Consider the following 24638-nt stretch of genomic DNA (forward strand, 5'->3'; position numbering starts at 1 on the left):
TTTACAAAACTTTTGGCCCTTCCCCTGGCCAGATTAAGGACTCGAGGTATAACGATAATAGCTCTGCTCCTGATAGACTGGTCAGTAGCCCACTTAGACCACAGCATGGTCACCACAGTCAACTACCTGGAATACCTAGGTTGGGTCCTCAACCTAGAGAAATCTTCTTTAAAGCCAGTAAGAAGATTAGAGTACTTGGGTCTGGTCATAGATACAGCCCAGAAGAAGGTGTTTTTACCCCAGGCAAAGATCAGCGCCATAAAGGAGCTGGTTCAGGTGGTCAGGGCAAAGAAAGGTCCTTCCATTCGCCTTTGTATGAGGTTGTTGGGGAAGATGGTGGCTTCATTTGAAGCAGTTCCCTATGCTCAGTTTCATTCGAGACTGCTGCAAAACAGTATCCTATCGGCCTGGAACAAGTAGATTCAAGCACTAGATTTTCCGATGCGTTTGTCGCCAAAAGTGCAGCAGAGCCTTAGTTGGTGGAGGATGATATCTGAGAATCTGCAGAAGGGGAAATCTTTCTTACCGGTTACCTGGAAGGTGGCAAAAACAGATGCCAGCCTTTCAGGTTGGGGAACAGTCCTGGAAGAAGCGTCTATCCAGGGGAAATGGTCCAGAACCTAAAGGACCTTGCCCATCAACATTCGGGCAGTGCGTCTAGCCCTAAGGGCCTGGACATTCAGGTTGCAGAATTCTCCTGTCAGGACTCAATCAAACAATGCCACAGCAGTGGCTTATATCAATCACCAAGGGGGCACCAGAAGTCAGGCAGCCCAGGGAGAGGTAACCCATATCCTAACCTTGGCAGAAAAACATGTGCCGTGCATATCGGCAATCTTCATTCCAGGGGTAGAGAAGAGCCAGGCAGACTACTTAAGTTGCCAGCAGTTGTTCCCGAGGGAATGGTCCCCTTCACCCCGACATCTGGCCTTATGCCAAAGATGGGGGATCCCAGATGTAGATCTGTTTGCGTCCAGGTTTAACAACAAAGTCGACAACTTTGTGTCAAGAACAAGGGATCCACTCGCATGCGGAACAGATGCGTTGGTGACCCTGTGGGATCAGTTCTCACCGATTTATGCATTCCCTCCTATTCTGTTGCTACCTCGACTTCTTTGCAGGATTAAGCGGGAAAGGAAGTCGGTAGTTCTTGTGGCCCCAGCGTGGTCCAGAAGATTTTGGTATGCAGAAATAGTAAAGATGGTGGTAGGGGCCCTGCCCAGACCTGCTATCGCAGGGACCAGTGTTCCATCCTACTTTACAAACGCTAAATTTAAATTTAACAGTTTGGCTATTGAAACCCACATTCTGAAGAATCGTGGGCTTTCAGGCTCAGTGATACCTACCTTGATTAATGCAAGGAAGCCAGCTTCCAGTCATTTATTATAGACTCTGGAAGGCATATGTTTCCTGGTGTGAACCCAGTGGTTGGCATCCTAGGAAGTATGTCATAGGTAGAATTCTTGCCTTTCTGCAAATGAGGCTAGAGATGAAACTGGCATGGAGTACTATCAAGGGCCAGGTCTAGGCCTTATCAGTATTGTTTCAACGTCCGCTTGCTTCGCATTCTTTGGTCTGAAGCTTTATACGGGGGGTAACGCGGTTTAATCCACCAGTTAGAGCACCCCTGAACCCTTGGGACTTGAATTTAGTCGGCATTACAGAAACGGCCCTTTTCTTCTGCCAGACGGGTATCAGAGTTGGCGGCTCTTTCTTGTAAAGAGCAATAATTAATCGTTCATAAGGATAGAGTAGTATTGTGTCCTCATCCTAGCTTTCTGCCAAAGGTGGTTTCAGGTTTTCACCTAAACCAGGATATTGTTTTGCCTTCATTTTTTCCAGAACCCTGTCCTAAGGAAGAAAGGTTACTACATTCTTTGGATGTAGTGAGAGCAGTCAAAATCTATTTGAAGGCAACTGCTCAGATTCGAAAAACAGATGTTTTGTTCGTGTTGCCTGAAGGTCTTAGGAAAGGACAGGCAGCATCGAAATCCACTATTGCCAAATGGATTCGGCAAGTAATTATTCAAGCTTATGGCTTGAAGAGGAAGGTTCCACCTTTTCAAATCAAAGCGCACTCCACAAGGGCTGTTATTGCTTCGTGGGCAGTGCATTACCAAGCCTCCATGGCTCAAATCTGCAAGGCCACAACCTGGACTTCAGTCCATACATTCACCAGATTCTATCAGGTGGATGTAAGAAGGCATGAGGATATCGCCTTTGGGCGCAGTGTGCTGCAGGCAGCAGTATAGGTCCTCAGGTTTAATTGCACCCTACTTTTGTTTGTGTCCCCTCCCCTCAGGTGGCATTGCTCTGGGACATCCCATACAGTTATTACTGTGGCTCTGTGTCCCGTGATGTACGATAAAGAAAATAGGATTTTTATAACAGCTTACCTGTAAAATCCTTTTCTTGGACACAGAGATCCTTCCCCTCTTTCTGGTTATATGTGTATTGCTTTGCTACAAAACGGAGGTACTCCCGGTAAGGGGAGGGGTTATATGGGGAATTGAACTTCCAGTTTAGGGTGTGCCAGTGTCCATCACCTGAAGGTGCCATATAACCCATACACTTATTACTGTGGCTCTGTGTCCCGTGATGTACTCCAAGAAAAGGATTTTACAGGTAAGCTGTTATAAAAATCCTATTTTTTCAAATCATCAATTACCTATTGGAACAGCCAGTAGTGCACGACATTAACAAAGTTTCGAATTTCATTTGAAAATGGTCAATTTTTAGTGTAAGTGAAATAGATCAGTAGCTGTGGGGCAATACAGGCAAGACACCTTGAGAAGATAACAATTGTGAGCACATCATCCAATGTGAGCCCATAAATAACATACACTGGCCATGTGTAGATGTGACACTTACCTGAACAAGAACAGAAGAGACTGACCAGCTTTTTGTGGTCTGCAAGAAGAGCCAGCAGTCTGACAGCATTAAGGGCAATAGGAAGGGGAGAACCTGCAGATAGGCACTGAAGCAACACAGAAGAGGTGAACAAATCCTCAAATCTATTAAAAAAAAAAAAGTTGTTAGAATTGTACAAAACTTTTTGAAAACCTACCACAGCTCTGTATTTAGGAAAAAAATGAAAATAAAAAATAAACACACACACACATTTTGCCTTTGTCTTATTGAGCCAAGAACCAGTGGGGATGATTTACTAAAACTGGTGAGTGCAAAATCTGTCGTGTTGAAGTCGCACCAAAAGTAGTGCAGGAACCTTTTTCTAAGTCGGAGCGGCTGAAGTCGCACCGATTACAACAGTTCTATTGCAATTAATGGGGCACGACTTGTCATGTGACTTTGAACTCTCAAGTCGCACGACAAGTCACGGCAGTGTGAACTGGGGCTTATAAATAAACCCCAGTGTCTTGCCTAATAAGATTAAATAAATGTGGGGCAACAATTTATCTCTCATTGAAGACATTTTTATTACTCATAACATTTTAAAAACCATACAGTGCATTATATTGAACTTTGTTTATGTTGTAGGACCTCTTTGCACAAGCAGCCCACCTTACAGGAGATGATGAAACAAGGCAGGTTCAAGCTTCAAATAGTCCTAAGCACATCAGGCAATATGAACTGGTGCAAAAAATAAGAAGCTAGAGTAACTGTGTAGTAGGCTTTATAAAGCCACTGATCTTCTACCATGCAAGTAGCACCTTTCTAAAAATTGGTATTTGCATAGGCCTAAATACAACATGCACCATGTAATGCCCCGTACACACGGTCCGATTTTCAGACGGAAAATGTTCAATGGGAGCTTGTTGTTGGAAATTCCGACCGTGTGTAGGCTCCATCGGACGTTTTCCATTGGAATTTCCGTCACACAAAATTTGAGATCTGGATCTCAAATTTTCTGACAACAAAATCCGTTGTAGTAAATTCCAATCGTGTGTACACATTTCCGACGCACAAAGTTCCACGCATGCTCGGAATCAAGAAGAGCCGCACTGGCTATTGAACTTCATTTTTCTCGGCTCTTCGTACGTGTTGTACGGCACCGCGTTCTTGACGTTCGGAATTTGACAAGATTTGTGTGACCGTATGTATGCAAGACAAGTTTGAGCCAACATCCTTCAGAAAAAAATCCATGGATTTTGTTGCCAGAATGTCCAATCGTGTGTACATGGCAAAAGAGTCCCTAAGCCTGATGAAAGCACCAAGTGCTGCACTATAAGATGTAGGATACCTATTGTCCCAACAACCCAGGATGGGATCCGACATAAAATGATAAATATACAGCAGTTACTATAGATTAAAGTGATACTAAATACAATCTTTATTTTTCAAAAGTAATCCATACACATCTACTAGCTAATGGCCCTGTAATCTATTTTTTATTAAATAATTTCTAATGCCCCGTACACACGGTCGGACTTTGTTCGGACATTCCGACAACAAAATCCTAGGATTTTTTCAGACGGATGTTGGCTCAAACTTGTCTTGCATACACACGGTCACACAAAGTTGTCGGAAAATCCGATCGTTCTAAACGCGGTGACGTAAAACACGTATGTCGGGACTATAAACGGGGCAGTGGCAAATAGCTTTCATCTCTTTATTTATTCTGAGCATGCGTGGCACTTTGTCCGTCGGATTTGTGTACACACGATCGGAATTTCCGACAACGGATTTTGTTGTTGGAAAATGTTATATCTTGCTCTCAAACTTTGTTTGTCGGAAAATCCGATGGAAAATGTGTGATGGAGCCTACACACGGTCGGAATTTCCGACAACAAGGTCCTATCACACATTTTCCGTCGGAAAATCCGACCGTGTGTACGGGGCATTAGTGTTTTTCTGCCCTCTTGTAACATCCTCCCTGAGCTCCCGAACCTCTAGCTTTCCCTCTCACTTGCAGTTGTTTGGATGGAGCAGTGCATGTTGTGGTCATGTGCTTTGCTCTATGCACCACTATAAATCCTATAGTGCATAGTCTATCTCGAGTGTGAGAAAGAGAGGGTGGCTACGATCTTACTTACAGAGGAACCATGGAGAATGAATGTAGCCACCCTTTAACAGGAAGTTGGAACACAGCTGCAAAAAAAAACGAATTTTGAGATTTCGAGGAGGCCGAGAGCAATAGAAGTGACTTGTTTGAGTCAAGAATACACAGTTAAATTGAATATTTTTTTTTAAACCAGAGTTTAGTGTCACCTGATGTTTTCCTTTAAAAGAATAACTCCAGATCTTTGTTAAGCATTCTTTTGTTAGAGATTCTTCTGATGACGTACTCAGATGTATCTTGCTAATGTCTATTTTCCATGACTCTTTATACAAATAAAGGAATTCCAAAAAAAAAACATGAATACTTCCCCTTTGTTGAGAAAAAAAACATTCCCCTCTGGGTGATCTATGTACATTGCAAGGATTTTAACAAACTTTGTTGCAGATTCCTACCTTTCGTTACTCTGAAGTTATTCTGAGTGTTTCTCTGTGCCCAGTGAGTCTAATAGGAGTGGTTTCATAATTATCAATCAGCTGCTGCATCTGCAAAATTGCAGGGTCTGCATCCCTTTAGGAATATCTCACCAAAAATGAAATTTTTGCTGCGTGGGATGCTAAAAATCTGACTTGTATCTTAGTGTAGACTTCTCGGAAAATCGGTGAGCCAATCACACAAGCAAGAAATTATGTTTCTGGGGGGCGTTCTGTACACATTCTGTGTACAGAACACCCCCAGGTAGCAATATTGCATTGCATTTTACATAAAATTACAGAGCTGCAGATTGAAAAGGAAAGGTAATTTTTAATTGTATATGCTATATTATTTCTTTGGACAAGAAATATCAGTCGCACTACGTGTAACTGATCCCAGCGCTCAACAGACAAAAAAAAAAACTTCTTGCACAATAGCTGCTATTATATTAAAAGAAAATTGTGAAAATATGCAAGAAAAATATGAATACAATCCCCACATTAACAGTGACCACACCATAAAAAAATTTTTCTACTCTAAAATTTAGAACTGAAGCACACAGCAGTAACTGTCAGCAGGAATAAGGAATTTTCTTGCAGTCATGGCTCCTGGACACTAGAGGAAGCATGTGAGTTTAAAATATGGACAGGCACTTCTTAGAGTACTACTTCCAGTAATACTGAAAAAAACATACCTGGACAACATTTCTTCAGGAGAATTTTCTGCCAATTTCACCAGAACTCGGAGAGCTTGTTCCTGAACCAGAAATCTCTTAGATGTCAAAACAGAGGATGACAAGAGGAACATAATATTTTTAAATAAAGGATGCCAATTTTGCTTATCACTGTCCAGCCTTTCATTTCTTAAAGAGCAAAGTTCCAGCCCAGCTTCTGGATTGAAAGATATTTGTGTCCGTTTCTCCTCGTTGGTCAGCAGTAAAGTTTCTACTACGTCTAGACTGTAAAATACCAGGTAATAAAGGATTCCAAGGGAGGCCAGAGCAGGTTCACTGAGACAAGATATTGCCTCCTCAACACTGGAAATGATGCTACGGTTCGTGCTGGAGGATGACAAAGATTGATTATCAGATGAACTCACTCCGCATTTCTCAAGGGGCTGCAAAGCTAGACAGTAAGCAGCAATATGAAACTCCACTAGAGGCAGTATGAGCACAGCTCCTGGAATTCGGGACATTTTATTGAGATTCTGCATACCCCTTTGGGTTTTTGTAACCATCTTCTGCTCTGTCAAGTCATCACCCAGTGCAATGGAGTTTAGTCCAGTGATGGCTAATTTCTGTGCATCTTTCAAAGCAAGACACTGAGTGGAAGACAGCGTACCAGAAATAGATTTTCCTGAGGTGCTTAAAAATACAAAAATACTAATTATATACATGTACAAAAGGTCAGGTAAAGCAAGGTAGAAGATACATAAGTTTTTTTTATGTCTCCTGTAACAGCTCAGTTGCATACACCAATACAAGGCTAATTAGTTTTAGACAAAACAGATGATCAAAAAGGAATAGGTAAGAAAGAAATACCTGTTTGCAGAAACCCTTAAAAAATATAATCCAAGACCCATGCATAGTGTGCATAACTGTTACTACCGTCATTATGCGTTATAAAAATTATTAAGGCAGATACTTAGCAAAATGAGGGAAGTTACTATGCAATTCTGGACTAATCACCCTGGAAAGTTGTCCATCCTCTCTTCTTTCTTTAAAATACATTTTTTATTACGGAAATGCATGTGCTGTCATAGTTGATCTTGGCTTTCCTGGCTTCAATGATTCCTCATTTACAACATGCAAAACAAGTGTGCAGCAACTGAAGACAGAATTTTTGATGTGCATACTTGCTTTGTATTGATGACTCCATTGAAGCCAAAGTCTCTTTAAGATGCCCACAGAATTAGCATTTTCAGAAGTAAATCAGCAACAAACACCTGTGTATATCTATGTTTTAGTGAATTTTAAAAAGTTTGTTTGGGCCACTGTCAACGATGTATGAACTGAATGTAGCCTTAACTACATAGAGTATACATTGCTGTGTTCTGACAGAGGTCTTCCTATCTCACTTCTGGAACAAAATTGCATTAGGAAGAGCACTGCTTAGCCATTCACAGGAAACTTTGTATTTGCATGAACACAAAGCTCCTTCTGATAAGCTGAGGTGGAGATTGTGTAGTCAGCCACCTCAGCCAATCAGAGGAAGCCTCATATCAATTCAGAAAATACAACTTAATTTTGTTCTGTGAGCAGGACAAGAAGTACGTGTTCCCGCAGCTGGAACTTGGCTCTGTAAACTGTATGTCACTGAGGCTACATACAGTTCATACAACACTGACAGTTGCTGCATGTGTTAGTGAAGAAAAGAGTTTGGTCCAAACAAACAATTTGAAGCACAATAAAACATGGAGTTTGGCTTTAAGCCGATAGAAAACACGGTTTACAGCTTGTTTTGATCTCTAATAACAGCCACAGAAGTCCTTCAATTTATATTTTTTTCAGTAGTGTAAAAACTCTGCAAATTAATATTCTTGGGCCATACTTGGTAAAGCTTTAAAAATTGAAAATCTGAACATAATTTAAGTAGCTATCATTAATGTGTGTGTTCACCTTTTCAGGATAAAAAAAAAAAAAAAATGAACACCCTGCACCCTCTGGACCCATTCAGTCCCTGCTGCTCTTACAATGCCTTGAAAAAAAGTATTCATACCCCTTGAAATTTTCCACATTTTGTCATGTTACAACCAAAAAGGTAAATGTATTTTATTGGTATTTTATGCGATAGACCAGGGGTCTCCAAACTGCAGCCCGAGGGCCATTTGTGGCCCTTTGCTAGCCTTTATCTGGCCCAGGGGGCACTATTCCCCCCCACTGACAACAAGGGGGCACTATTTCTTCCACTGATACCAATGATGGGATACCATTCCTCCTACTGATAGGGGCTTTACTCCTCCTCCTACTGACCACCAACCCTGAGGCCATATTTATTCTCATTGATGCTGGACCCTGGACATTTTCTGCGCCCACTGGCCACAATCCGGCCCTCCTAAATTCTAAAGGACAGTAAACTGGCCCTTTGAAAAGTTTGGAGACCCCTGCGATAAACCAACACAAAGCGGCACATAATTGTGAAGTTGAAGTAAAAGGATAAATGGTTTTCCATATTTTTTACAAATAAATATCTGAAAAGCGTGGCATGCATTTGTATTCAGTCCCCTTTACTCTGATACCCCTAACTAAAATCTAGTGGACCCAACTGCCTTCAGAAGTCACCTAATTAGTAAATAGAGTCCACCTGTGTGTAATTTAATCTCAGTATAAATACAGCTGTTCTGTGAAGCCCTCAGAGGTTTCTTAGAGAACCTTAATGAACAAACCGCATCATAAAAGCCAAAAAACACACCAGACAGTGCACAAATCTGGCCTTTATAGAAGAGTGGCAAGAAGAAGCCATTGTTCAAAGAAAGCCATGAGAAGTCCTGTTTGCAGTTTGCGAGAAGCCATGTGGGGGACACAGCAAACATTAAGGTGTGCTGGTCAGACGACACCAAAATTAAACTTTTTGGCCTAACAGCAAAATGCTATGTGTTGCGGAAAACGAACAATGCACGTGGTGGTGGCAGCATCATGTGGTGGGGAAGCTTTTCTTCAGCAGGGACAGGGACGCTGGTCAGAGTTGATGGGAAGATGGATGGTGCCAAATACAGGGCAATCTTAGCAGAAAACAAGTTACATAGTTAGTAAGGTTGAATAAAGACACCAGTCCATCCAGTTCAACCTGAGTGAGTGTGGGTGCGTGTCTACAATTGTCCCTAACCCTGTACATCGCACACTCACATCAGTCCCTACCCTCAATCCAAGGTCCCCATTCATATACTAGGGCCAATTGTGGACAGAAGCCAATTAACCTACCAGCATTTCTTTGGAGTGTGGGAGGAAACCGGAGGAAACCCACGTAGGCACAGGGAGAACATGCAAACTCCAGGCAGGTAGTGTCGTGGTTGGGATTCGAACCAGCGACCCTTTTAACTGCTAGGCGAGAGTGCTACCCACTACACCACTGTGCCGCGCTGCAAAAGACTTTAAACTGGGGCGGAGGTTCACCTTCCAGCAGGACAATGACCCTAAACATACAGCCAGAGCTATAATGGAATGGTTTACATCAAAGCATATTCATGTGTTAGTCACAGTCCAGACCTAAATCCAATTGAGAAACTGTGGCAAGACTTAAAAATTGCTGCTCACAGATGCTCCCCATCCAATCTGACAAACCTTGAGCTAAGACTTGCTGCTGTAATTGCAGCGAAAGGTGGTTCTACAATGTTCTGACTCAGAGCGGGCTGAATACAAATGCACGCCGCACTTTTCAGATGCTGTTCGTTCACTAAGGTTCTCTAACAAACCTCTGAGGGCTTCACAGAACAGCTGTATTTATACAGAAAATAAATTACACACGAGTGGACGCGATTTACTAATTATGTGATTTCTGAAGGCAATTGGTTCCAATATATTTTAGTTAGGGGTATCTGAGTAAAGGGGGCTTGAATGCAAATGCACGCCACACTTTTCAGATATTTAAAAAAAATATATTGAAAACCATTTATCATTTTCCTCTTACTTCAAAATTATGTGCCACTTTGTGTTGGTCAATCACATAAAATCCCAATAAAATACATTTACGTTTTTGGTTTTAACATGACAAAATGTGGAAAATTTCAAGGGGTGTGAATACTTTTTCAAGGCACTGTATCTTCATGGGTAAATAGTTGTCAGTTCCCATGCAGACAGTGTTGTGATCTGGTGATATCAAATCCCTCATTTTCTTCCCCTTCTTTCTGTAGGGCTTCTGGGATGGATTAGACTGATTCTGATTGGTCCGCTCCAGCATGTGACCAACTACTCACTTGCTTGTATGGCCTCTACGCACAGGTGATCCTTGGAGAACATCTAAGTTACCACTAAGGAGATGGTACAAACCGAATGGACCTCCAGGATGTGACTGTTGCATCAAACTATTTAGTAAAATTGAACCTAATAAGGTGTTAAAAAAAAAAAAAAAACAAATTAGTATATTCTAGCAAAATATGGCAAAACAAACCATACATGTAAACAGAGTACCTTTCAATAATTAAAGCTGAATGCCAGGCAGATACAGGACACAAACTAATGCAGCTCTGTAATCATTAATACATCAGTAAACATTAGTTAAATCAAAAATCCTTTTCCAAAGACAAACATGTCTGTATCTCTTCATCTCCATTACACGAGGGGCAGAGCAATTTCTAGTTACAGAAGATCACTAGGAAGGAAGAAACAGTTCACAGGAACTGACAAGGACACTACATTTCTAATAAGATCAACGGGTACTTTCTGTATTTGCTTAAAATGTTCTTAGCTTGAAAAAAAAAAAAAAGAAAAATACAGTCACCACCTACAGGGATTATAGGCTGCAATATATTGCCCTTTTGCTCTTGGCTTTAGTTATTTTTTAAGTACCTGAGTTAGACTTGCGATCAACTAGGAAAAAAAAAAAACAAAAAAAACTGTGTTGGGGTAAATCTCTGGACTGAAGCTGAATGTTGCAGCAACATCTGAGTATGGTTATTTTATCGTTTAATGAGCTCTTAACCTCCCTGGCGGTATGATTATTTCGGATTTTAGGTGCTGAAAGCGGTACCATTATTTTGCATGGAAATTTGGCGTTTTATATTGTAGGTCTGTAAATCTTAACAATAACACACTTAAATCTGTCCAAACCAGAGTCTAGTAGATATCCCGGGTATGATAAAGTTTGAAACACAAAAACATAAATTATAATATAATAAATAAAAATAAATAATTAAAAAAAATTTAAAAAAATAGTAATAAAATAAATTTCCCCACAATTCACTATCGCTCAATTCTGCAAGTGTTCTAATTTATTATCGCTGTTTTCTAGCTGGTCTAAAGCCACTTTTGACGTAAAGGGACACTTTTTGGTTGCTATGGACAATCTCCAGTTTCCAGGCAGAAAGAACAGTGTATATCATGTAAAACTGCATGCAGGGCATGGGCCAGAGCACTGGGGACAAAAGGGATGTGAAATCATTTCATACAGTACTGTAATCTGTAAGATTACAGTACTGTATGTGTTATGATTTTGACAGTTTTTTGAATTTGCCGCCAGGCTCCGCCCCCGTGCGTCGCGCCGCTCGCAGGGAACGGAGCCTGGCACGGAGAGGCTTCGGAGGAGGACGGAGCCCTCGGACACTGCGGGTGACATCGCAGGATCCCGGGGACAAGGTAAGTAACGCCGCCCCAGGATCCTGCAATGCGATCCCGAGTGTGGCTCGGGGTTACCGTTAACGGTACTGAATTTTAACCCCGAGCCACACTCGGGAAAACCGCCAGGGAGGTTAAAGGGCAACTCCACTTTTGTGGGAAAAAAAAAATTAAAAAATATAATAGCATCCACCTGTGCACCCAGCTGATGGATGGAAGTGCTATTTATGGATAGCTGGGCCTGGCGGGGGGCTGGTCTGAACGTTCATCCCCAATGCGCACCGGTGCCCGGCCAAGTGTGACGACCACTACTCCTTTTTTCTTTCCTATTTTTAGTTTCTTACTTTTCCATTTTTTGTCTCCTTTCCACCCTCCCCCCTCAGTCTATCCAACCCCCCCTTTTTTTTCTCCTTTTCCTCTGTGGGTTTGCAGCAGTATCTTCTGGACTCTAATTTTGTACACTGTTCTTGTGGACTTTGGAGCCTCCTATATATTACTTTGAGATTCAGGCAATACGGTTTCTCAGCAGATACTCTAGGAACTCACCCTTGAATATTTAGTCATTTTATGTTACCAATGTGTTTTGTGTTTTTGCATTTGCTTTCTCTTCTGTTATGACTTTGTAACAACTTATGGTGCACTGTGGGTAAGACCCTATATTTTCGGTTGATTTTATTTGACAGATGACGGCCCATAGGTTGTTCTGAGGACTTCCATACCTGTGCTATTACTTTCTAATAAAAATATTATGAAAAAAAAAAAAGCATACAGGCAGTCCCCGAGTTACAAACATCAGACGTACAAAAGACTCATACTTACAAAGACAACAGGAAGTGAGGAAATCTACACCTAGAAAGGGAAATTCACTCTTTTAAGAGTAATCATTGGAAAAGAAAAAGGTGTCTCCACTGAAGCTTTATCACCAATCCTTGTTTCCACAACAACCCAAAATGTTCAAACTCCAATTGTCACAGAGACAGAAAGTGAGGTGAAATCTTCTGAACGGGGGCACAGACAGCAAAACAAATGTTACAGGGGTGATAACCTTTCCCTATGCTATCCAAAAACCTGTACCAACTTACATACAAATTCAACTTAAGAACAAACCTACAGAACCTATCTTGTTTGTAACCCTAGAACTGCCTGTATACATTTCCTATACAAGTCATATTGCTATTGAATGTTATTAAAAATACCTTTCCAAGTGATCTGTATTTGATGAATCCTTCTAAGCATCATTAATGTAAATGTGTTCTTAATGTTACGATTACCCAAGAAATGTATGTGCCCTTCTATGTGACACTTTCTACCGTTTGGATTTTCTTACTTTCAATAAAAACACTGAAAAATAAAAATTGCCTTTCATTTTCAATCTGAAGCACTGCAATTTTCTGTAAAATGCAATATGTCAGCCTGAAGGTGTTCTGTACACAGATGGTGTACAGAACGTCCCCCAAAAATGTAATTTCCTACTTGTGTGATTTTGAGCATCCCCTGCAACAAAAACTGTTGATTTTGGCAAGATACTCCCAAAGAGAAATCAAGTCTTAAAGGGATGCAGACCTTGCCACATTCCTCAGAGCCCTGCAGGTGCAGCAGCTGATTGATAATTATAAAACCACTCCCATAAAGATTCACTCAGTGCATGGACACAGGCAATCAGCTATTTCTTCAGAACAAAAAAAAGTAGGAATCTGCAACAAAGTTTGTAAAAATCCCTGCAATGTACATATATCACCCAGAAGGGTATGTTTTTTTTCAACACAAGCGGAGTTACTCTTTTATTTTTATCTTGTTATTTGTAGATACAGTTCTGCTTTAACGTTTGGCTCAAAAATAAACTTTATAAAATGTGTGTACTGCTAAATTTTATCAAATGTATTTTTTTTACCATGGTTTTCAAACTATAAGGATTGCCTTGTGAGTAGTGATAAGTTTAGTGTAGCTGTGTCCAGGGTGGGTTTGTCGAATTTTACTGATGTTCGTATGCCAATCCAAATCCCAATAAATTTAATTGGAGTTGAATGTTGAACATGAATAGCAATTTTTTAGCCTAATGGGCTAGTGATTGTCGAATAAATGGCATAGAGGGCTTGGCACTGCCCTGGGGAACACACAAAAAAAATGATTTTAATAATGCTTAAAGTGATACTAAAGTCTTGTTGTTTTTTTGTTTAAAAATAACAAACATGTCAAACTTGCGTGCTCTGTGTAGTGGTTTTCCACACAGCAGCCTAGATCCTCCTCTTCTTGAGTCCCTTGCTGGCGCTCCTGGCCCCTCCCTCCTACCGAGTGCCCCCACAGCAAGCAGCTTGCTATTGGGGCACCAGAGCCAAGCCGCTGCTCTGTGTGTCCATTCAGACACAGGGCCGCAGTTCGGCCTGCCCCTCTCTCTCCCCTCATTGGCTCACTGACTGTGTGTCTCAGCCAATCAGGAAGGAGAGTCCCAGACAGCCAAGTGTCTCGTGCAACATCGCTGGATCGAGATGGGGTTCAGGTAAGTATGGGGGGGGGGGGGCTGAGGGGGAAGCTGCACACTGAAGGTTTTTTGTCAATGCATAGAATGCATTAAGATAAAAAAAAAAACTTTTGCCTTTACAACCACTTTAAAAAGGGCAACATTAAAATTGCAAAATGTGTGACTGTGTATGGGACTTCTACTTAATCACTTCATATTTCATGTGTGGCATTTGGGATTTTATTTAGGACTTCTTTTTATTTGCATTATTGCAATTTTCAATTTGCAAATGACATGCATACAAAAGTGATGCATATGAACCATGTATACAATCTACTACAACACTTCCGACATTTAAAAATGAAGAAAACATTTTGTTTAAATGACAGTTCCCCATTGCTTGTTACTAAACCCAATGCACTACCTCTGGTAGCTGATGCAATATTTTATACAAATTGAAGGGATCTTGAAAGGTAAAACAACTTAAAAATTTAAAACTAAAGCGATAAAAGGAAAAAAACGCAGAAGCCAATTTACATATTTGTGTTTCTTGAACGACCACTTACATACCTTGGGTGTTCATCCTCTGCATACCACAAGACCTGGAAAATACTTTTGCTTGCTTAATTGTTGCAAAGGACACTTCAATCTCTATAGAAAAAAATTAAAACAAAACAGAAGCCAGTTTTTGTTTTACCGATCATACCTATCAAATAGGATTTTTGACTTGCTGTAAACTTATTTTCTTGGAGCATTTTATTGTACCCAGAAGGAGTATTCAGGTATACAGTTAGGCCCCTTTCACACGGACGGATAGAATGGTGCTATTAGCTGCGGATTTTCTAATTTTCTACTGCAGCTAAAAGCGCACAATGCTTTCCTATGGCCCCATTCACACACTGCGTTTAGCTGTGATTTAGATACATGCGGTTCCGTGCGGATAGAAAAAATTGAATTGACTGCGTCCAGGAGCGTTTTAGCGCAGCTATCCGCACATAACCGCAGGTAATCGCAGTGCACTGTGTCAGCTGCGGATAACAGCGCCGAGCTACTCATCGGGAAAGGAAAAATGATTTTTCCTTTCCCAATGAGCGACAAGCACGGGGATCCGACTCGGATCCCCGCCAATGCCCGGCACTGTTTGGTATGAATCTTGAGGGGGAACTCCACGCCAAATTTTAAATAAAAAACCGGCGTGGGTTCCCCGCAGGGGCATACCAGGCCCTTAGGTCTGGTATGGATTTTGAGAGGAACCCCCTACGCCGAAAAAACGGCATGGGGTCCTCTCCAAGATCCATATCAGACCCTTATCCGAGCACGCAGCCTGGTCAGTCAGGAAAGGGGTGGGGACGGGCGAGCACCCCCCCTCCTTAACCGTACCAGGCCGCATGCCCTCAACATGGGGAGGTGGGTGCTTTGGGGGGGGGGGTGGGTCCTGCGGGCCCCCCACCCACCCCAAAGCACCTTGTCCCCATGTTGATGAGGGGGTCTCTCCGGTTCTTCTCCACTCTCTCCGGGTCTTCTGCCGGGCTCCTCCGCTATCTTCTGCTCTTTTGCCGCTCTTTTGCTAGCAGTGGCCCAGACTTCTGCCTTCTTCCCTCTTCTTTTCATCTGATGTTGACACAACGCTCTCTCCGGCTGGAATGCTCTCTGAGCGCTCCGCTCTGACTTATATAGGCGGTGACCCCGCCCCCTTATGCCGTCACAGTCCCTGGGCATGCTGGGACTGTGACGTTTTAGGGGCGTGGTCAACATCACCCGGTGATGTTGACCACTCCCCCAAAGCACTCACCCACCCCATGTTGAGGGCATGCGGCATGGTACGGTTAAGGAGGGGGGGGGTGCTCGCCCGTCCCCACCCCTTTCCTGACCAACCGGGCTGCGTGCTCGAATAAGGGTCCGGTATGGATTTTGGGGAGGACCCCACGCCGTTTTTTTATTTAAAATTTGGCGTGGAGTTCCCCCTCAAGATTCATACCAAAACAGTGCGAGTCGGTACCCTGTCGGGTTTCCATGGAAAAGGCAAACCCCAGCTAAACGCAACCGCAGCTAATCGCACTGTGCAAATGCAGCTGATAGCAGTGCCTGGAGTCTTGAATTTCACAGGAAAAAAACATGCTTTTAACTGCGGCAGAATAGCCGTCCGTGTGAAAGGTGCCTTATGCTGCTGCTTTTAGCAGACTTGACACTGGCAAGAGAGGCTGAATTGAAACTCCAGTATAACCTCCTCCCAGTTACAGCATGCCTCAGTTTTCTTAGCAAGCAATAGTAACAGTGGATTATAACAGGTTGGAGAGACCTGTGTCCCGTATTCCAAGAAAAGGATTTTACACCAATTCAAAATTCCAGTTATCTTAATTGTCAATTACAGGATACAAGAAGAGTTTTTTTGAAACACATGGATATCCAAAAGCAGTTTAATGGAGAGGTGGCAACAGAATAAAAAAAAAGGGGCTAAACAGACTTATAAGAACGAACAAGGTAAACGAGGTGGCTCAATCAAGCTGCATGAAGAACCTTATAACCAAAGCCCAAAGCCGGCATTAACATGTGAGAAGATTACCAGGTCGCAGGCTTGCAAATCTGAGAAAAGGCTGTCTGGTTTTGAAAAGTTCATGAAGGACTGATTTAATGGCATGAACCTTTACTGGAAAAGGGGGAACCTCACCCTTGAGGTCATAGACTTGAACGATGAGCCCCCCAAATCCACCTAGAGATAGTGGAACGAGAACCAGGCTGTTCCCTACAGGGACCATCAGGAATGACAAACAGAATCAAACTGTTGAAAAGGGAGCTGTAGCTGAGATATCAACTCGAAAGGCATGTGCCACATACAGGCAATGGAAGGAAATCTCGTTAGGATGTTTAGGAACCTTGTCCTTATGTGGCATAAAAAGGTCAGGAAGATTAGGATAAACTCCCCCCCCCCCCCGTGTCATGAAAGCATCATGGAAAGGCTACAGGATCTCTCATCTGGAGACAAACCAGCTTAGTATGTTGTTGAACCTGGAGGCCAGAAGGTCCATGTACAGCATCCACCAACTCGGAAAAAGATCTTGAAACACCTCAGGCTGAAGAGATCATTCTCCAGAGTCCAGACGATAACTGTAAAGTTCCTCCCAAGACAGAAATCGATCAACTCCTGTTTGAGCTGCATAACTTCTGGTGCCTCCCAGATGGTTGTTGTGGCATTGCCCAACTGAATCCTGGTCAGATCATCTCACAAACAAGAGGTCCAACGTTGAAGGGACAAACTTATCCCGCCCAAGTGCCAGAATACGGATCAGGAGTTGGGCTTCCTCCGATGTACAAGTCTCTTGACCACTTCTGATCTCAATAGGCTGGCATACTTTAGAAGCACCTTACAATCATTGAACATGTGACCCACCATTTCCAGTGTAAGCTTGCTCCTGCTGGTCAGGCATATAGATCATACAGAGACTGCCCCCTTTTGTTCCATGCTGCCAGAATGTTGAGCTTCAACAGCTTTTGGCCATATGATATCTTCCTCCAAGGCAGTTTCTTCAAGCTCAAGACCCTCACGCAAAACAGAGGGTCGGATGGTTCCTGAACTACAGAGTCTGAATGTGGGAGACTGGAATTTGTCAAATGCAAGGAAACACTTGGACAGAGGAATGTCTAAAGTCAGGTCCAGATAATCCAAGAGACGACATAGATCCAGTACTGACTTCTCGAGATTTTAGGATCCATTCAAATTTCTGTAGGGTCTGCACAGCTCCATTGGATATTGGCTAACGGAGTAGCGCACAGGGTAGCTAGCATCTTGTTGAAAACCCGAGGTGCAGTGGACAGTCCATAGGGAAGAGTAATTCATTTGTACGTTTTGCATCCACAGCAAAATGCAGGTAGGGCTGTTTCCAGGGAAGATGGAGACATCAGGAATTCTTGGTATCTACAGAGGTCAGTAGGTCTCTCAGATGAATGGAAGCATCTCACTGGGTAGATTGAATATGGAATTTGTGTACCCAGAGGAAGGTGTTAGGAACCTTTAAAGGGTAACTCCACTTTCGTGGGGCAAAAAAAAATAGCAAATAAAAAATAATATAGCATATACAAATGCGACACAAGTCATATTGTATTTGATTATTAACCACTTCAATACTTCAATATTTACCCCCTTCCTGCCCAGGCCAATTTTCAGCTTTCAGCGCTGTCACACTTTGAATGACAACTGCACATGCAACACTGTACCCAAACTAAATTTTTAATAATAATTTACACAAATAGAGCTTTCTTTTGGTGGTATTTAATCACCACTGTTTTTTTTTATTTTTTGCTATACTTAAAAAAAAAAAAAAAAAAAGAAGTTTTTCTTGGTTTCGGTTATAAAATTTTGCAAATAAATAATCTTTCTTCATAAATTTAGGCCAAAATGTATTCTGCTACATTTCTTTGGTAAAAAATACCCAAATCAGTGTATATTAGTCTGTAGGAAAGTTATACAGTCTACAAACTATGGTTCACGCCACAAAAACACACTCCAGATCCATTCCGGATGCATTTCTGCATGCACGTTTTTAACAAATTTTTGATGTCATCCTGTGCATTTTTGATGCATTTCTGGATGTTTTTCTTTCACTGTACTGGGGTCCGGTGTGGTTTTTAATGCGTTCCAGGAAGTTTTTGATGCGTTTTACTGTGTTCCAGTACAGTCCCGTGCAGGAAAAATACAGTATTTTTTCTGGAACTGGAATTTCCTGGAACTGACCGCACTGGTGCCAACATTGCCATTGGAAACCATAACACTTACTTTCCATGTGTTTTTGATGCAGAAAAAAACGCACTGAACTGCATGTGGTGTAAACTGGCCCTAAATCTGAAGATTGATCAATCCTTATGTACTGACAGCCTATCTCATTCCTTGAGGCCCAAAAATGTCAGAACAGTACAGATATCTCCCAAATTACCCTTTTTTGGAATGTATAGAGTCCAAGGTATTTAGTAAGAGGCATGGCGAGTTTTTTTAAGTTGCAATTTTTTGGAAGATTAAGAAATAAAAAATGTGTTTTTTTTGTTTTTTTTTCATATAACTGGTGTGGCAGTGATCAGGGACCCTGGCGATAGTACGGGGAAAAAAAAAGTAATTAAAAAAAAAAAAAATGTTATTATATATTTTTTTCTTTTACGATTTTTTTATATTTTTTAAAATCTTTGACCAGAGCAATATATAGTTACCATAGTAACCATGGGAAGTGATCTTTTTTTGTTTTTTATTATTACACATTAAGTTTGCCTAAATTTAAATAATGTGTAAATGTAATCCGTGTAACTTTTAACCGACTGTAGGATGTCATATGACTTCCGCAGTTTGCAGTGGTTATACCGGGATGCCGCTTGCAGCTACAGGCATCATCCCAGTATCAGAATGTTTATTTATCGTCACGAACGTCAGAGCAACAGAAATAATTATAGTGCCAGACCTCCTCTAACTCTAAACTGGTAGGGTTGCACTTTAAGACAAAGTACAAGTACTGATACTTTTTTTCAAGTACGCGCCGATACCAGTGTTTTTTTTTTATATATATTTTACAATTTAACCTTTAAATATTTAATTACTATATATATATATATATTTTTTTAATCAGCCCTGTTGGGGGGGTGGGAGGGATGGCTTTGGTGAGTTATCGGGTCTAAATAGACCCCTGACATATCCCCTTTGAGACAGGAAAAGGGACTGAGGACACAGATTCCCCAGACCCTTTCTCTGCAGCCTCAGCTGCATTGTAGATAAATGGACAAACAGCAGCTCCTCTCCATTCATAAACTGAAACCCAGTTTACGATGCTCAGTTATCAATGGATAGTCAGTGATCACTGACTGTGCATTCAGAAAAGGGAGGTAAATGACATATACTGGCTCCTTCCTCCGTTCTCCATCCTGACAGATCCAGGATGATGGGGGGACCGGAGGAGGACCGGGAGAGAGCGAGGAGCACACAGGGGAGCACACGGGGGACCCGGACAGAATGAGGAGCACACGGGGGACCCGGACAGAATAAGGAGCACATGGGGGAGCCAGGGGAGGACACAGGGGAACAATCAGGGGTGAACGGTGCATCAGTGGGGGGAAGGGGACAATCAGGGGCGAATGGTGCAGCAGTGGGGGGAGGTACAAGCACCGATCTCCCTGTATAGCTTTCAATAAAGCATCTGACAGCCGCAGGAGGGAGATGAGAAGCGGCTGTCAGATGCTTTATTGAAAGCTATACAGGGAGATCAATGCTTGTACCTCCCCCCACTGCTGCACCGATCATTTGTGAGGCTGCCCCCCCGCTACGCTGAGGATGCCTGGCCCAATATAACAGGTATCAGATTAGGCATCGGAGCATTTGCACGAGTACCAATACTCATGCAAATGCTTGGTATCGGCACCGATACTAGTATCAGTATTGGTGCAACCCTACTGGTAACCTGTAAAAAAATTTAAAGCGTTACCTATAGATAATTTTAAGCACCTTAGTGCTTAATGGTGCCATTCCACAGGCATAAGCAATTTTAAAGCGTGACATCATCTTTTACATTTTACCAAAAAAATGGGTATTATATTTTGTTTGTGTGCAATAAAATTAATTAAAGTATATCTGTTCTAAAACAATTGCATTTTAAAAACCGCTGCGGATAATACAGTGTGTCATCAAAAATTGCAAAACCCATCATTTTATTCTACAGGGCCTCTGTTAAAAAAAAATGTATAAATGTTTGGGGATTCTAAGTAATTTTGTAGCAAAAAAAAAATGTAGATTTTTACAAGCAGGAAAGAAGTGTTAGAATTGGCCCAGTAGGCAAGTGGATAAGAGAGAGGACGAAATTAAGTATTTGATGTAAATGGAACACCGCCAAGGGTGGCAGGTAAAGTATTTGAAGGAAATAGTCTGGATGTCTGACCCCTTTGTGGTCCAAAAAGTGATTGAGAAGATATAATCTAATCCAGTTGGGAACAAGGGTTTATTAAAGATAGAAGTGACTGGTATGTGAGTGAACTAAAGGGGATATAATTTGCATGTCATATCCCACATTAGAAGGGAATGGGAGAGTAGGGTGCAGTATAGCTCTGCAACGGTTGGAAGGAAGCCACATAAAAAGATCTATATGCTGAGGAGACCCCGATTATGATTCGATTTTGACTCAATCAGGTTTGTAGGTGGGTGCCTAAATTTATTATCTGAGCTAATTGAGACACTATGTAGTATTGCAGTAGGTGAGGAACACCCAAGCCCCCTAAGGATTTATGGGCATATAATGTTTTGCGGGACACCCTGCAAACTTTAGGTCCCCAAATGAATTTAAAAATGCTAGATTGAAAGTTCTTCAGTTAGGATGAAGGAATAGGGGTGGGCAGTGTTTGTGATCTCTGAAGTGAGTTTAATGCCTAAGTAAGACGGGGCTTGAGGTTGCCAAGTGAAAGCATAGGAAGCCTGAAGATATGTTAGAGGCTTCAGTATTACACAGGTTAATCCGGAGGACAGATATTGCACTGAATCCTTCTAAAAGCTGTAAAAGATTAGGAAGAGTGGTGACAGGGGAAGTCAAAAATACCAAAATACAGGGGGTCCCCTAGTTACAAACATCCGACTTACAAATGACTCCTACTTACAAACGGAGGGAGACAACAGGAAGTGAGAGGAAATCTACCCCTAGGAAGGGAAATTCATTCCTGTAAGAGCTATTATGGGGAAAAGGTACCTCCACTGATGCTTTACCACCAAGGCTTGTTTCCACAACAACCCAAAATTTTAAAAATCCAATTGTCATTGGGACAGAAAGTGAGGTGAAATCTTCTGAACAGGGGCAAACACAGCAAAACAAACATTACAGGGTGTTAACCCTTCCCTATGCTATCCAAAAAGCTTAAAAATATTTTTTTTGGCTGGAGCTACACTTAAAAAATGTACATGTTCCGACTTACAAACAGATTCAACTTAAGAACAAACCTACAGTCCCTATCTTGTTTGTAACCCGGGGACCCCCTGTAGTGCACATTTGTGTTTCCCACCTGCACACTGTACACCTAAAATATTGGGGTTCTGTGGGATCGCCGTAGCCAACCTTTTGATATCAATTACAAGTAATAAGGGTGATAACTGACAACCCCGTCTAGTGCTAGTTTGTATTGTTATCGAGTCCATTTTATAGCCATTGATGGTTATGGAGGCTGTAAGATTCGAATATAGGGTACTTAGCAAACGGAGGAATATAGGACCGAAGTTCCAGCGCTGTAATACAGAAAAGAGACTGCCAGGACAGGGAGTAAAATGCTTTATGGAGATCAAGAGAAATTAACATTCCCATTCTGGCCCCATTCCAATTGGATCGCAACAGCATGATGATGTTTAGCGCCCGTCATATTTGGTCTCCTGCCTGGCGCCTCAGCATGAAGGATCATACTACTTTTGAAACCCTCCTCTATAGGTTATTGCTTGGCAAAATGCTTGGGTGAAACAAAGACCTTTTCTGGATTAGACTATCACCATACTGGACCAGGTGCAAGTGGGAATGCCTCAGACTTTAGAATCACTTTGAGGAAGGAGGAGTGCTGCAACTCAGGCAGCAGGAAGTGATCCTGGCTGTCAGTGTCATGTACTATTAGAGGAGGCACTGCAGGACCCCCGAGTCTTGTTTATTTTTTTTCATTCTTTTTATCTTTTGGTATGTAACAGAACAGGTAAAAAACAGTTACAATACATAGAGCACGATGCAGAACATGTATAGATATTTCCGTTTTGATTCCGATAAATTTGAAACTGGCAGTTTACAGTACAGTCATAATATGAAACAGTACAATGAGGATGGCTCTGGCATACAATATGGTAATCAAAGTCACCTGCAAGGTGAACCTACAAAAAGGCCCTCTAAAAGGAGGTTCTTAATGTTGAGGGAAGGAATGAGGAGCAAACAGGATAGGGGCCTCCTATTCCACTGCCTGTGAGGGGGAGTCTTCTGTCAGGAGGTCTTTATAGGAGGAAGAAAAAAGTATAGTAAAACCATGTCTTACAAAAGCACTCTTCCTGTTGGTGCAGCAATAATGTGAGGTCCTCCATAAGCCGAATCTCATTTACCACGTTTATCCATTGGTTAATAGATGAGTCTGGCATGACTTCCAGTTGGACGAAACACAGGATTTTGCAGCATTTAGGAGATAGATTGTCAAATAATTGTTGTATTTCCACTTTGAGGAAGCACTTACTATAGCTGAAAAAGGCATGCCAGCGAAGTCAGATATCAAAGCACTGACTCTTGAACAGAAAGGATAGATCCCTGGGCATGTCCAGCATATATGAAATAGGGTACTCCTTACAGTTGGGAGAGCCCTCCGTGAACATTTTATGTAAGTTAGTTGTGACCCTAGACCAACAGGTTAGTAATTTGTATTTTGCTTCTTGGAGTCTAGAGGAAATTGACAAGGCAAAAAACAAAAAATAGTCCCGTTGCTCTTGTGAAAATTTCTGGCTAAAATCTCACTCCCATGGAAGAGAGACACATAATTTTCTGGAAGGGACATCAATGCAGCATAAGCCATTGAAAGCCCATGTCTCAGGGGTGTTGGATCCCTGCAAAAGCGTTCAAAGCTTGAGGGTGTCAAAAAGGTGTCTTCTCCTCTGGGTTGCATGGCAAGAAGTCCCCCCGGCACGGTTAGCTAATCACAATCTGCCCAGGCTCCCAGGACACTTGCCTCTGAGCTTATGATCCGCCGCACAAGTACTGACTAGCAAGGCAGTAGGGAGTCCAAGTATGTAATATGTAATGTGGCCTGGGTGTTGCAGTGGGAGCTGGCAGGAAGTGTGCAAAAGGGCAGGTTTTGCGCAGTGCGATCGCCAGTATGGAGGCTTCAAAAGGCACAAGGGTTTCCAGCCCATGCGTTAGAAAGAAATGGTGAACATTTAAATATGCTGCCACGGTCCTCCCACTGTCGGACTGGGACTAAACATTTTGCTGCCAGAGTCCCATTAAAATGACAAAGCCCAGACTGTCTGCAGCAGTAATCCTATGACATCCTGGGGTCTCCCTACACACAAGGTGAGATCAGTAGGGATCCAGGTAAGATGGGCCATTTGCACAGTCTTTGCCCTGCCACTAGGCATACTCCCACAGGGGTCTTGAGAGACAGGGTTTCACCAGAAGTGTGAATAAAAGCCCTAGACCTTAGATTAGTAAGGGACAAAAAAGAAAGAAACCTACAGTTTAAAGCTGATCTTGAGTTTTTAGTGAGCTTTAAATTGTTCATCTGGAGCAAGCTAGTCCAAACAAAATAGGATTTTTATAACAGCTTACCTGTAAAATCCTTTTCTTTGAAGTACATCACGGGACACAGAGCCATAGTAGTTACTATGTGGGTTATAGGCCACCTTCAGATAATGGACACTGGCACGCCCTAAGATTATAAGTGCACCTCAGTTTTGTAGCAAAGCAATACACGTGTATACCAAAGAAGGGAGGGACCTCTGTGTCCCGTGATGTACTTCA

General features: G+C 42.1%; 1 protein-coding gene across 5 annotated transcripts in view; it reads right to left on the reverse strand.

The window, feature by feature from the left end:
* The window catches only part of ATRIP (ATR interacting protein), a 275160-nt gene that overhangs the window by 122574 nt on the left and 127948 nt on the right, over nucleotides 1–24638 (reverse strand). For 4 of the 5 annotated variants that reach the window (XR_012235293.1, XR_012235292.1, XM_073592750.1 and 1 more), the window contains exons 7-10: nucleotides 14728–14808; nucleotides 10343–10469; nucleotides 6126–6794; nucleotides 2872–3014 (exon numbers count right to left, since the gene is read on the reverse strand). Coding sequence is in view for 3 of the 5 variants with exons in the window: in XM_073592750.1 (XP_073448851.1) it covers nucleotides 2872–3014; nucleotides 6126–6794; nucleotides 10343–10469; nucleotides 14728–14808 (1020 nt within the window). In the remaining 2 variants the exon portion in view is untranslated. The remainder of the gene's footprint in view (nucleotides 1–2871; nucleotides 3015–6125; nucleotides 6795–10342; nucleotides 10470–14727; nucleotides 14809–24638) is intronic. The other variant, XM_073592749.1, reaches the window with a different exon arrangement.

The sequence above is a fragment of the Aquarana catesbeiana genome, linkage group LG07 (assembly GCF_042186555.1).
Source record: "Aquarana catesbeiana isolate 2022-GZ linkage group LG07, ASM4218655v1, whole genome shotgun sequence".
NCBI lineage: Eukaryota > Metazoa > Chordata > Amphibia > Anura > Ranidae > Aquarana > Aquarana catesbeiana.